This window comes from Blennius ocellaris (assembly GCF_963422515.1).
Source record: "Blennius ocellaris genome assembly, chromosome: 24".
NCBI classification, from domain to species: domain Eukaryota; kingdom Metazoa; phylum Chordata; class Actinopteri; order Blenniiformes; family Blenniidae; genus Blennius; species Blennius ocellaris.
In genome coordinates this window covers 7,376,747-7,389,037 of record NC_137673.1, presented here as the reverse complement: position 1 = coordinate 7,389,037, position 12,291 = coordinate 7,376,747, and the positions used below count along the sequence as shown (strand labels likewise).

The 12,291-nt window shown below is 39.8% G+C and overlaps 1 protein-coding gene across 1 annotated transcript; it reads left to right on the top strand.

Annotated features, from left to right (window-relative positions):
• The first annotated feature begins 494 nt into the window (after positions 1-494).
• Positions 495-11,940, top strand: lancl1 (LanC antibiotic synthetase component C-like 1 (bacterial)). Its single transcript, XM_080519563.1, has 10 exons — positions 495-553; positions 632-736; positions 864-981; positions 4,075-4,285; positions 5,042-5,189; positions 5,291-5,437; positions 7,184-7,366; positions 9,313-9,489; positions 9,584-9,656; positions 10,966-11,940. The coding sequence occupies exons 2-10, from the start codon at positions 656-658 to the stop codon at positions 11,040-11,042; spliced, it is 1,215 nt and encodes a 404-aa protein (XP_080375689.1). The 5' UTR covers positions 495-553; positions 632-655; the 3' UTR covers positions 11,043-11,940.
• Positions 11,941-12,291: the final 351 nt, after the last annotated feature.

Below are 12,291 nucleotides of genomic sequence, written 5' to 3'. Positions count from 1 at the left end.
TGTATTCACTATTCTAATATTGCAAAGTCGTTTTCTTCATTATTGTATGATCATATGGTGGTTTTATTAACCATTTTATCATTATAAAGTAGTTTTCTACATGATTTTTGTCATGATATAAACGTTCTATTCATTTGTTTACTATTAGTCTTTTATTCATCTATTTTATTATCATACATAGGTTTCTTCATTGTTATTATAGAGGGAATTTATTAATTTTATTATTCGTCTTTCTATTCACTACCTTGTAAAGTATTTTTCTTCAATATTTTATTATTATAAAGGTGTTTCGGCCATTGTTTTATTAATACAATGTCTTTTTATTCCCTATTTTATTATCATAAAGAATATGAAGACAAGAATGTGCGAACGTGGCTTTTTTTTTTTTCTTCCTTTTTGTCCGACTTTGCAGATCGCCTTCATTTCAATGCAGTGCTGCTGCAGTACCGCACTCCCGCCAGCAGGCACCAGCAGCGGGCGCCGCGTCGCAGTTTCCAACAGACGAAGAAGAAGGTAAAAAAGAAGTGGCGCACATAGTAAACACTGGAAGAAGGTTGGTGCAAACCGATTGACAAAAAAAACATGTCCTCTTAGTGCATTTCGAGCCCAAAAATCGCCTCTTTCCCCGCAGGACCTGTGACGGAAGGTGCAGAAAATGGACACGCGCGCCTTTCGGAACCCGTACCCGGACTTCGACGGGAGTAACGCGGCAGCGCTGTTCGACTCCCACGGAAAGGTGATGGACGCGCCGGGGGCGCGTGCCGCAAGACGGTCGCTTTCTCTGCTCGTCGCCCCCCCCTCCCCCTCCTGAATGTTTGTTATCTCTAACCCTTTTTTTATTTTTATTTATTTTTTCTAAAAAGATGACGGAGGATTTCACCCAGAGGCTCTGCAGGAAGATCATGGAGCTGCTGGCCGTCATGGAGGACGGACTGCGGGCTGCGGATCCCCGGGACTGCACCGCCTACACAGGCTGGGCAGGTTGGGACCGTTTACTGACGTAAACATGGAAACAAGTCTCATTCCCACATAATCGATGCGCCAATTTCGGTTGATCGGCGTCTCCCTCTTCCATTTGAGGTCAAATGCGTCCACAGATCGTCGCCTTCTAATGCAATACATTCGAAATTGCACCGTAACGTCATCCACTTCCACCTTTTATCCTTTAATTCAAGAAAAAAAACTCCTCATTCTTGTGATAATCACAGCTGGTTTATTCGTAATTCTCCCATTTAAGGTCAAAACCAGACGCAGATTGATGCACGATCGTCTCCTGCAATAAATTCAATATTTATAGCTGCTAGAGACACAAATTGACATTTTTGATGTCAAATAACGTTTTTCAGACACTCGTCACCTTTTTTTTACACTTTTTCTGTCCTTTAATTCCAGGAAAACTTCCATTCTGATGATAATTACACTCAGTTCATGTCTTTCTCCTATTTAAGGTCACAGGTCATCTTCCTCTCATTTAATAAACTCAATATTGTAGCTTATTAAGACACAAAATTGCACCTTTTATATTGAGTAACTTGCATCTTTATGTGTTTTTATACATGGAAATATCACCTGCTTGCACTATTTGTCCTTTTTGATGATAACTAATTGACTTATTCAATCAATTTACTTCAATTTTGTCCATTAGATTGTCTACATGCAATAAATTCAATATTTTAACTTATAGAGACGTGAAATCAGACCTTTATGTCGAATGACTTGGAGTTTTTTTGTATTTTTTAAGCATAAAAATGTTAATGACTTGCACCTCAGGTGCTTTAAATCCCGGAAAATCTCCATTCTTGTGATAATTACAGTCGATTTATTTCAAGTTTTCCCTTTTACAGTCAAAAACAGACACAGATCAGCTTCCTCTCAAGCAGAAAATTCAATATTTTAACTTTATATAGACTCAAAATTGCACCTTTATCTTCGGTAACGTGAGTTTTTATGCACTTTCAGGCCCAGAGATGTCATCGACTTGAGCTTTTTGTCTTTTAATTCCAGGAAAGCTCTGATTCTGATGTAATTAATGAACTATTTCAGTCGCTTTACCTCATTTCCCTCCTTTTGGGGTAAAAACGGGTCACAGATCTTCGTCTTCTAATGCAATACATTCGAAATTGCACCGTAACGTCATCCACTTCCACCTTTTATCCTTTAATTCAAGAAAAAAAAACTCCTCATTCTTGTGATAATCACAGCTGGTTTATTCGTAATTCTCCCATTTAAGGTCAAAACCAGACGCAGATTGATGCACGATCGTCTCCTGCAATAAATTCAATATTTATAGCTGATAGAGACACAAATTGACATTTTTGATGTCAAATAACGTTTTTCAGACACTCGTCACCTTTGTTTACACTTTTTCTGTCCTTTAATGTCCCCCTTGAACTGCAACCTTATCGTGGTGGGGGAGTTTGAGCACCCGAATGACCCTCGGAGCTATGTTGCCGGGGGGCTTGCCCCCCCAGTAGGGTCTCCCAAGGCAAACAGGTCTGAGGCGACGGGTCAGACTAAAAGCAGTTCAAACCACCCCTATGGATACACACACGAGGAGCACGGAGACGTCGCCCGGTTTTGGCGCAGCCGGGGCCTCACCCTGGAGCCAGGCCCGGGGTGGAGGCTCGCACGCGAGCGCCTGGTGGCCGCGTTCTTGCCCGCGGGACTCGGCCGGGCTCAGCCCGAAGGGACGACGCGGGCCCCTCCTCCTCACCCTCCTGTGGACCCACCACCCACAGAGGCTGCCGTAGGGGTCGGGTGCAGTGTGGATTGGGGGGCAGTCGACGGCAGGGGCCTCGACGACCCGATCCCCGGACACGGACTCTGGCTTTTGGGACATGGAATGTGACCTCGCTGGGGGGGAAGGAGCCCGAGCTTGTGAGGGAGGCTGAGAGATACCGTCTAGATATAGTCGGGCTCACCTCCACTCACAGCTTGGACTCTGGAACCCAGCTCCTCGACAGGGGCTGGATACTCCACTTCTCTGGAGTTGCCCGCGGTGTAAGGCGGCGGGCTGGAGTGGGCTTGCTTATTGCCCCACAGCTCAGCCGCCATGTGTTGGAGTTCACCCCGGTGAACGAGAGGGTTGCGTCCCTACGCCTACAAGTAGGGGACAGGTCTCTGACTGTTGTCTCGGCCTATGCACCGAACAGCAGTTCAGAGTACCCAACCTTCTTGGAGTCCCTGGGAGGGGTGCTGGATAGTGCCCCAACTGGGGACTCCATTGTTCTCCTGGGGGACTTCAACGCCCACGTGGGTAATGACAGCGAGACTTGGAAGGGGGTGATTGGGAGGAACGGCCTCCCCGATCTGATCCCGAGTGGTGTTCTGTTATTGGACTTCTGTGCTAGTCACAGTTTGACGATAACGAACACCATGTTCGAGCACAGGGGTGTCCATAAGTGCACATGGCACCAGGACACCCTAGGCCGGAGGTCAATGATAGACTTTGTGGTCGTGTCATCTGATCTCCGGCCGTGTGTCTTGGACACTCGGGTAAAGAGAGGGGCAGAGCTGTCAACTGATCACCACCTGGTGGTGAGTTGGATGCGCTGGACTGGGAGGAGGCCGGATAGACTCGGCAGACCCAAACGTGTTGTGAGGGTCTTCTGGGAACATCTGGCTATAACATCTGGAATACATCTTGTATTTTTTAAGCATAAAAATGTCAATGACTTGCACCTCAGGTGCTTTAAATCCCGGAAAATCTCCATTCTTGTGATAATTACAGTTGATTTATTTCAAGTTTTCCCTTTTAAAGTCAAAAACAGACACAGATCAGCTTCCTCTCAAGCAGAAAATTCAATATTTTAACTTTATATAGACTCAAAATTGCACCTTTATGTTCGGTAACGTGAGTTTTTATGCACTTTCAGGCCCAGAGATGTCATCGACTTGAGCTTTTTGTCTTTTAATTCCAGGAAAGCTCTGATTCTGATGTAATTAATGAACTATTTCAGTCGCTTTACCTCATTTCCCTCCTTTTGGGGTAAAAACGGGTCACAGATCTTCGTCTTCTCGTGCAATATTTGTTTAACATTTCACCTCACAGAGATGCGTTCCCCCCCCCTTCAGGCATCGCCGTCCTCTACCTGCACCTCCACGACGTGTTCAAGGACCCGTCGCTGCTGCAGAAAGCGCAGGAGCACGCCGGCCGCGGCCTCAAGTGTCTGACGCGCCGCCGCGACGTCACCTTCCTGTGCGGCGACACCGGGCCGCTGGCGGTCGCCGCCGCCGTCTACCACCGCCTGCAGAGGCCCGGCGAGGCCGACGAGTGCGTCGCCAGGTCGGTGACGTCACGTGGCTGCGTCCTCCGTCTTTCTCATCCGTTGTGGCGAGAAAGGCTTTGTTTCAAAGTCATTCTAGCGTTTTTTAAGTGGTTTTCTTATTCTCAAGTCATGTTACTCATTTATTTTTTAATCTTTTTTTTGTATTTCATCCATTATTTTATCATTTATAAGTGGGTTTCTTCGTGATTTGAACATTTTCAATTAATTATAGACATTATTTTATCATTTTTATGTGAATGTCCTGTTTTTTTAATTCATTATCTTATCATTTTTTGGTGATTTTACCCATTTTTAAAATAATTTTTCTGCTTTATACATTATTTTATAATAGCAAAAATGGTTTTCTTCATTCATTTCACAAGTCTTTTATCATTTGTAAGTACATTTCTTTATTATTGTGTGTTTTAGTAGTTTTCTTTATTTTATCATTTGAAGAGACATTTTCCATTATTGTATAGTATCCAAGTCGTTTTTTTCATTATTTTTATAATTTTTAGAGACATTTCTTCATTATTTTAGGATTATGAAGTTGGTTTACTCGTTTTTTGATCATTTATGTGTTTTATCCATTATTTTCTGATAGCCTGTACCTGGTTTTCTTTATTATTTTACAACTTTTAGGCCATTTTCTTCAACGTTTTCTCCTTTTTAAGTGGTTTTATTCAATATTTTGTCACTGAAAAGGGTTGAGTGCGTCAGCAGGTCGATAATCCCACAGATCCCGTCACTTCCTCTCCGTCTCCATCTTGCAGGCTGCTGCAGTACCACCAGACGGCCTGCGGGGGCGGCGGCGGGCTGCCGGACGAGATGCTGTACGGGCGGATGGGCTACCTGTACGCGCTGGCGTTCGTCAGGAAGCAGCTCGGCGAGGAGCGGATCCCGCTGGAGTTCATCCAGCAGGTGGGCGGGGCGTGATGGGGAGGGTTGGGGGTTGGGGGGGGGTGGGGGGGTCTCTGATCCCGACCCGGGTTCATCCTCCCGTCCGTCTCCGCTGATTCCAGATCAGCGACGTGGTGCTGGAGTCGGGCGAACGCTTCAGCAGGAAGGTCCAGGTCCAGAACCGCAGCCCTCTGATGTACGAGTGGTACCAGGAGCAGTACGTGGGCGCCGCGCACGGCCTCGCCGGCATCTACTACTTCCTCCTGCAGGTCGCCAGACACGCTGTGTGCTATTCTCTCCTTGTGTGCTTCTCCTCAGTGTTACTACTGCTTCTCGTCAGTAGTTTATTGTTTAATAGGTTTCTTCATTATTTCATCCGTTTTAAAGAGTTCTCTCATTGAATTTGTTATTTTTAAGTAGTTTTCTTCATCATTTTGCTATTTTTAAGTAGTTTTCTTCATTATTTTGTTATTTTTAAGTCGTTTTCTTCATTATTTCATCCGTTTTAAAGAGTTCTCTCATTGAATTTGTTATTTTTAAGTAGTTTTCTTCATCATTTTGCTATTTTTAAGTAGTTTTCTTCATTATTTTGTTATTTTTAAGTCGTTTTCTTCATTATTTCATCCGTTTTAATGAGTTCTCTTATTTATTCTTTTATTTTTAAGTAGTTTTCTTCATCATTTTGCTATTTTTAAGTAGTTTTCTTCATTATTTCATCCGTTTTAATGAGTTCTCTTATTTATTCTTTTATTTTTCAGTAGTTTTCTTCATCATTTTGTTATTTTTAAGTAGTTTTACTTCATTATTTCATCCGTTTTAATGAGTTCTCTTGTTTATTCTTTTATTTTTAAGTAGTTTTCTTCATAATTTTGCTATTTTTAAGTAGTTTTCTTCATTATTTCATCCGTTTTAATGAGTTCTCTTATTTATTCTTTTATTTTTAAGTTTTCTTATTAATCGTTTTGCTATTTTTAAGTAGTTTTCTTCATTATTTCATCCGTTTTAAAGAGTTCTCTTATTTATTTTGCTATTTTTAAGTAGTTTCTTCATCATTTCATCCGTTTTAATGAGTTCTCTTATTTATTGTTTTATTTTTAAGTAGTTTTCTTCATTATTTAATTATTTTTAAGTAGTTTTCTTCATTACGTCATCCATTTTAAAGAGTTCTCTTTTATTTAGCTATTTTTAAGTAGTTTCTTCATCATTTCATCCGTTTTAACTAGTTCTCTTATCTATTTTTAACTTTTTAAGTAGTTTTCAACATTATTTTGTTATTTTTATGTAGTTTTCTTCATTATTTCATCTATTTGAACTAGTTTTCTTTTATTTTTAAGTAGCTATCTATTTTATTTAATCCGTTTTTAAGCACTTTTCATTTTTTTTCTTTATATTTTATCATGTTTAGGTAGTTTTCTTAATTTTTACATAGTTTTAAGTAGTTTTTTTTCATTTTTTAACTACTTCTCTTATTTTGTTATTTTTATATAGTTTTCTTCATTATTTAATCCATTTGAACTAGTTTTCTTATTTTGTTATTTTTATATAGTTTTCTTCGTTATTTAATCCATTTGAACTAGTTTTCTTATTTTTAAGTTATCTTTATTATTTCATCCTTTTTTTTTGTAGTTTTACTCACTTTTTCATTCAGTTATCTTTTATGTTTGACAGATTTTGTGAAGTTTTTGACATAATTTTAACAGTTTTATGTCGTTTTCATCATTTTATTGTGTTCAAATCCTTCTCGTCATTGATCGAAGTGGTTTTATTGCCTCGTTTCACCCTTCTAATGTGGTTTTATTCGATATTTCCCGATTATGAAATGACTCTACTCATTGTAATGTGACCGTAAAGCCAATTGAATCGTAATTTCAGCCTCCTGGAGTCACTTCCTTCCATTTTAAGTCGTTTTACCGCCACAAAGCTCATCTCACGCCGACACCCGGGTGAGAAGCGGCGGCGGTTTCCCCCGGCTCTGACCCCCCCCCGGGGCGTTTTGTTGTCCGCCCCGTTTGCAGCCGGGCTTCGTCTCCTCGCCGGCGCCGGTGCAGAACCTGGTGAAGCCCAGCGTGGACTTCGTGTGCCGCCTGCGCTTCCCGTCGGGGAACTACCCGCCGTGCATCGGGGACGAGCGCGACCTGCTGGTGCACTGGTGCCACGGCTCGCCGGGCGTCGTCTACATGCTGCTGCAGGCGCACAAGGTGAGGAGGAGGGGGGGGAAGGGGGGGGGGGGGGGGGGGGGCAGTGACCCCTGGTGGAGGGAAGTCGCATCGCATGCGTCGATGACAATTACGCATGTTTTGGGTTGAAATCAAGGCAAGGCTCGTTATTTATTTTACGAAGGGATTTCATTCATTGTCATTACACATATCTGAATCGTTATTTTATCATTTTGCGGCATTTTTGTAATTCAGTATTTTAAAAGTACCGTATTTTCCGCACTATAAGGCACACCGCATTATAAGGCGCACAGAATAGACCAGTGGTCAGCAACCTTTATAGCTCAAAGCCACTAGGTTACATTTTCCACTGATTCTAACACCCAGAGAGGTGCACGCACTTTATTTTGATAGTCCTACCTGCAGCCTATGCCAGGAGGACACTACACACAAAACCTTCTTCACTACTGGTTGACAACTTACAACTACCGGTAATAAACTAAACTACATGAACTAAGCAACAAAAACACAACACAACACAATTATTACCGACACCACAAACCAAATATAACCCCCAATAATTGCATTTAAAACACCACAAACAGAAACTCCCATAATTCATTGCAGCTATCGGCTGCACTGAGGAGCTCAGGTTGAATTTGTGTTGTTGGAGGTTATTGTGGGTCGTTGTTGGGCTTGGTGTTGTGTTGATTGTGTTTATGTGTTTGTGTTCCCCAGTTTAGGGAGTCATTATTTCATCTAGTTTATTTTGGTTTGTTGGAATGTTGGTGTGCAACCATGAGTGATAAATGTGTTGTGTGGAGTGTGGTCCGCTCTGAAGATCCAGTTGCGAAGTTAGAGTTGTCAAAATAAAAGCTTCTGGTTGTTCAGCTGTCAAATAGCAGTCTAGAGTAGAGCAATTCTTCCATATATAAGGCGCACTGGGTTATAAGGCGCACTGGCAGCTTTTGAGATAATCTGAGGTATTTAGGTGCCTTATAGGGCGGAAAATACGGTAAGTTATTTTCTTTCATGTGGGAAATGTTATAACGGCATTTCCTTCATCGTTTTTGTACTTTAGTTTATTTTTCGGGGACCATGTACAAAAAAAAGCATTAATACTAAAGAAAGGTTTCACATTTTCGCTGAATCGATTTTCCATCTTCAGTCCAAAATGTTTATTTTCGTCATTATTTTCGGAATTTTAAGTTGTTTTCTTCACTATACTACTGTCATAAAGAACCCTGACTCATTATTTCATTATTTTTAGGTGGTTTTATTTGCATTTTAAGAACACAAAGTTGTTTTTAAGTCATTTTCTTCACTATTTCATTATATAAAGGTCGTTTTCATTATTATTTTAGACACTTTTGTCATATGATTCACTTATTTTACCCTCACAAAGTAGTTTTCTTCATTTTACTACTATCATAAAGTACTTTGATTTATTATTTCTATATTAAGTGTTTGTTTTGTTCATTATTTTGTCATTTTAAGTGGTTTTATTCTGTATTTTTACAATTATAAAGTAGTTTTCGTCGTCACTTCTATTTTTGTAAGTCGTTTTTCTGATCTTATTCCAAAAAGCACAATTTTCTTCATTAATTAATTCTTACAAAGTAGTTTTCGTCTTTGTTTTATCATTTTAAAGTCATTTTCTTCACTTTTTATGTTTCAAAGTTTGTTGTATTCACAATTACATATTGTAATAGTCATTTTAGTCATTTATTGCATTATTAAAATGCCATTTTTATTCATCGATTTAGAATCTTATGCTCATTTTCGCCACAGTTGTATTGATATGAAGTCATTTTCTTGATTTGTTTTATAATTATTAAGTCACTAACGTGGAATTTTAACGCACATTTCTGAAGATTTAATGGGAAAATCCAGAAGCTTTTTTTTTTTCTTTCTTTCTTTTTTTGGAGGTTTTAAGACTTTAAAGATGCTTTGTTTTGTTTTGTGTTGTTGTGTTGTTGTCCCCGTAGGTCTTCGGCGTGCCTCAGTACCTGGAGTACGCGCTGCACTGCGGCGAGGTGGTGTGGCACTACGGCCTGCTGAAGAAAGGCTACGGGCTGTGCCACGGCGCGGCGGGCAACGCCTACGCCTTCCTGGCTCTCTATCGCCACACGCTGGACGCCAAGCACCTCTACAGGGCCTGCATGGTGAGGCGGCGGGGGCGGGGGCGGAGGCGGGGGCGGCGGCGGGCTCGGTCCGCCAGACGAGGCTCTGATTTGTTGTCGTTTGTTGTCCGTGCAGTTCGCAGATTGGTGCATGAACTACGGGAAACATGGCTGCCGCATGCCGGACACGCCCTGCTCGCTGTTCGAAGGTGAGGGGCGATGAAAAGTCGACACAAATCTGTGATTGTTTCAAAAGTGTCGCGTCAAAAAAACGAAATCAAACAGGAAAGAGCCCAGATGCACCTTAAGCACTCGTTATATTCATGATTCTTTTTATCTTAAGTCATTTTATTTATTTATTTTTCCTTATATGTTTGACGTCTTACTCTTTTTATTGATGATTTAAATCATTTTATTCATTATGTTTAAATTAGATAGTATTTTTATGGATTATTGGATGACTGTACAGTCGTTATATTCATTATTTTACGTTATTTTAAAATAATTGAGTAGCTTTCTTTCTCGTTTTGTTCAAAGTGTTTATATTTTTTTAACTCTTTGTCTTCATTATTTCATTATATAAAATGGTTTTTATTGATTATTTCACTCAAATGTAATTTTATCTATTATTTTGGTATTAGGGTTAAATAAAATAAAATAAAATTCATTATTTTATTCTCTATAGTTATTTTATTCAATTTAAATTTGTCTGTCATTATGTTTCCCGTTTTACTTCTCAAAGTTGTTTTATAGATCTTTTTACTATTACTTTATTGTTTAAAAGTGATTTTATTGATTTATTTAAATTTTTCATAATTTCTTATTCTGTTATCCATTATTTCCTGTTTTTAAGTATTTTTCTTCATTATTTTCTATATTATAAAATGGTTTTATATATTATTACACTTGTCTAATGTAATTTTATATATTTTTAGATAATTTTTAATCATTATTTTATTACTATAGTCATTTCAATCATTTGAATCTTCTAAAGTTGTTTTCTTTTTCATTTGATTACAAATGTATTCATTGATACATCAGATACATCCACATTGTTTCTCACCCACTATTTCCTCCATAATTATTTACATTTAAACTTTTTGTTTCTTCATCAGAGAACTTGATGATGTCGAACCTTTAGCTTTATCTTTACAAAAATTGCAGACAGGTCTCAACAAAATTGGTCGTTTCGATCGATACACATCCAAAATGTGTATTTTTCTGCCAGAATTTGTCAAGTTGTTTGGTGATTTAATACCATTTTGATTGTTTCTTATTCATATTCCCTATTAAGCTACAAATAATCAGCAATTGTCTGTTTAATTAGAAGGTTCTAATATTGTAAAAAATCATTTTATTTGCCTTTAAAAATGGAGCAAATTAATGTATTGGGACAAACGATGCTGTATTTTGTGTTTTTAGCCTTTTTATTGATTTTCTTTAAGGGGAAAATGCTCATAATAAAGCGATTAACCCTTTAAAAACCTGTGACATAAATCTTCCGTTGTGTTCTCACAGGCATGGCGGGAACCATCTACTTCCTGGCCGACCTGCTGCAGCCCTTAAAATCCCGCTTCCCGGCCTTCGAGCTGTAGAGCGGCGCTTTTTGCTCCCCCGTCCCCCCCCACCCTCCCACCCCACCACCCCCACCCCCCCCCCCCCCCTCATAATCCCGCGGGATTATGGCTTCCTGGAGCTTTGTGGCGTTTCGGCTGGAAACGGCCGACGTCCTGCAAGTTGCAACCGAGGAAAACTCTCTTCCAAATAAGGCTCACGTAACGCCCTGAAAACGGCGACCTTTTTTAAACACCCCACACCCCCACCCCCACCCCCACCCCCACACCCCCGTCTCGAAATGCAGATACTGAACCGCAGTGGCCAAAGGGTGCCGGGAGGGGGGGGGGGGGGGGGAAACCCGACGCCTCCCGGCAGACGAGGCGGGATTAAAAATAGCGCTCATCTGTCCGTGGGCGGCGTCGGCAGCACGCTCCCGCAAATGTCCTCCAGCACGCCGCGCTGCGAGTTTGGACAGTTTGTTTTTTTTTGTTTTTTGTTTTTTGTTTTGTTTTGTTGCTTTCCCTCCCCAATTAGAAACGCCTCCCGTCCGGCTCCGTCTAATCCCTGCAGCGTACTCTGTTTGATTTCCAAGACGTGCATGCGCCGAGTAAAACGTAACGTGTTCATGTGCATTCATGCATCTTTGCTGTTATAAAAAAAAAACAAAAAAAAATTTTTTTTTGGACTTATTTCTTCTATCTTACATTCATTTCTCGGAATTTTAGATTAGATCTTGTTAATCAGAAAGTCCTGGGTTGGATAAAGTAATCTGTAATTTCTCTTTGTTTTGAAGTTGAATTATGTTCCACGTGTGGAAGTAGGCGGCGGTTGGAATATAAAGGGTTAATTTGTATGTTGAAATGCAAGATGATGTGATCAAATGTTGGCATTAAAGTTGCTTAAAGTCCCTTTTTTTTAATTTTTTTTTTTATTTAATAAACCTCCTGTGATTAAATGAAAAAGATTGGATCTGTGCAGTTTACTGGGATTACATTAATAAACAACTAAAGTAATCATATTTAGGCTCAGATCTGTTAAGAAAACATAATATTTGGACAAAATATAGATTTCTATGCGACTCTAGCAATACGTTTGACCTTTTTATGCTTTAAAAAATTTCAAATATAAAATTTTGGACATTAAAACAACCCAAAAATTAGATTTTTTATTTATCTTTTTTTTTTTTTTTTTTTAACTCTGATAGCTTCCAACTCTAAATCTATGGATTTGAGATTAGATGATCATAATAAATCCTGGATTAAATGCAAAATAATCAATAATTCCTCC

Excerpts from the sequence above, each read along its gene's own strand:
- lancl1 (XM_080519563.1), top strand. The coding sequence starts at position 656 with ATGGACACGCGCGCCTTTCGGAACCCGTACCCGGACTTCGACGGGAGT. Across the intron at positions 5,190-5,290 it reads CGCTGGAGTTCATCCAGCAG|ATCAGCGACGTGGTGCTGGA; the intron begins GTGGGCGGGGCG and ends CGCTGATTCCAG. Across the intron at positions 9,490-9,583 it reads ACCTCTACAGGGCCTGCATG|TTCGCAGATTGGTGCATGAA; the intron begins GTGAGGCGGCGG and ends TTGTCCGTGCAG.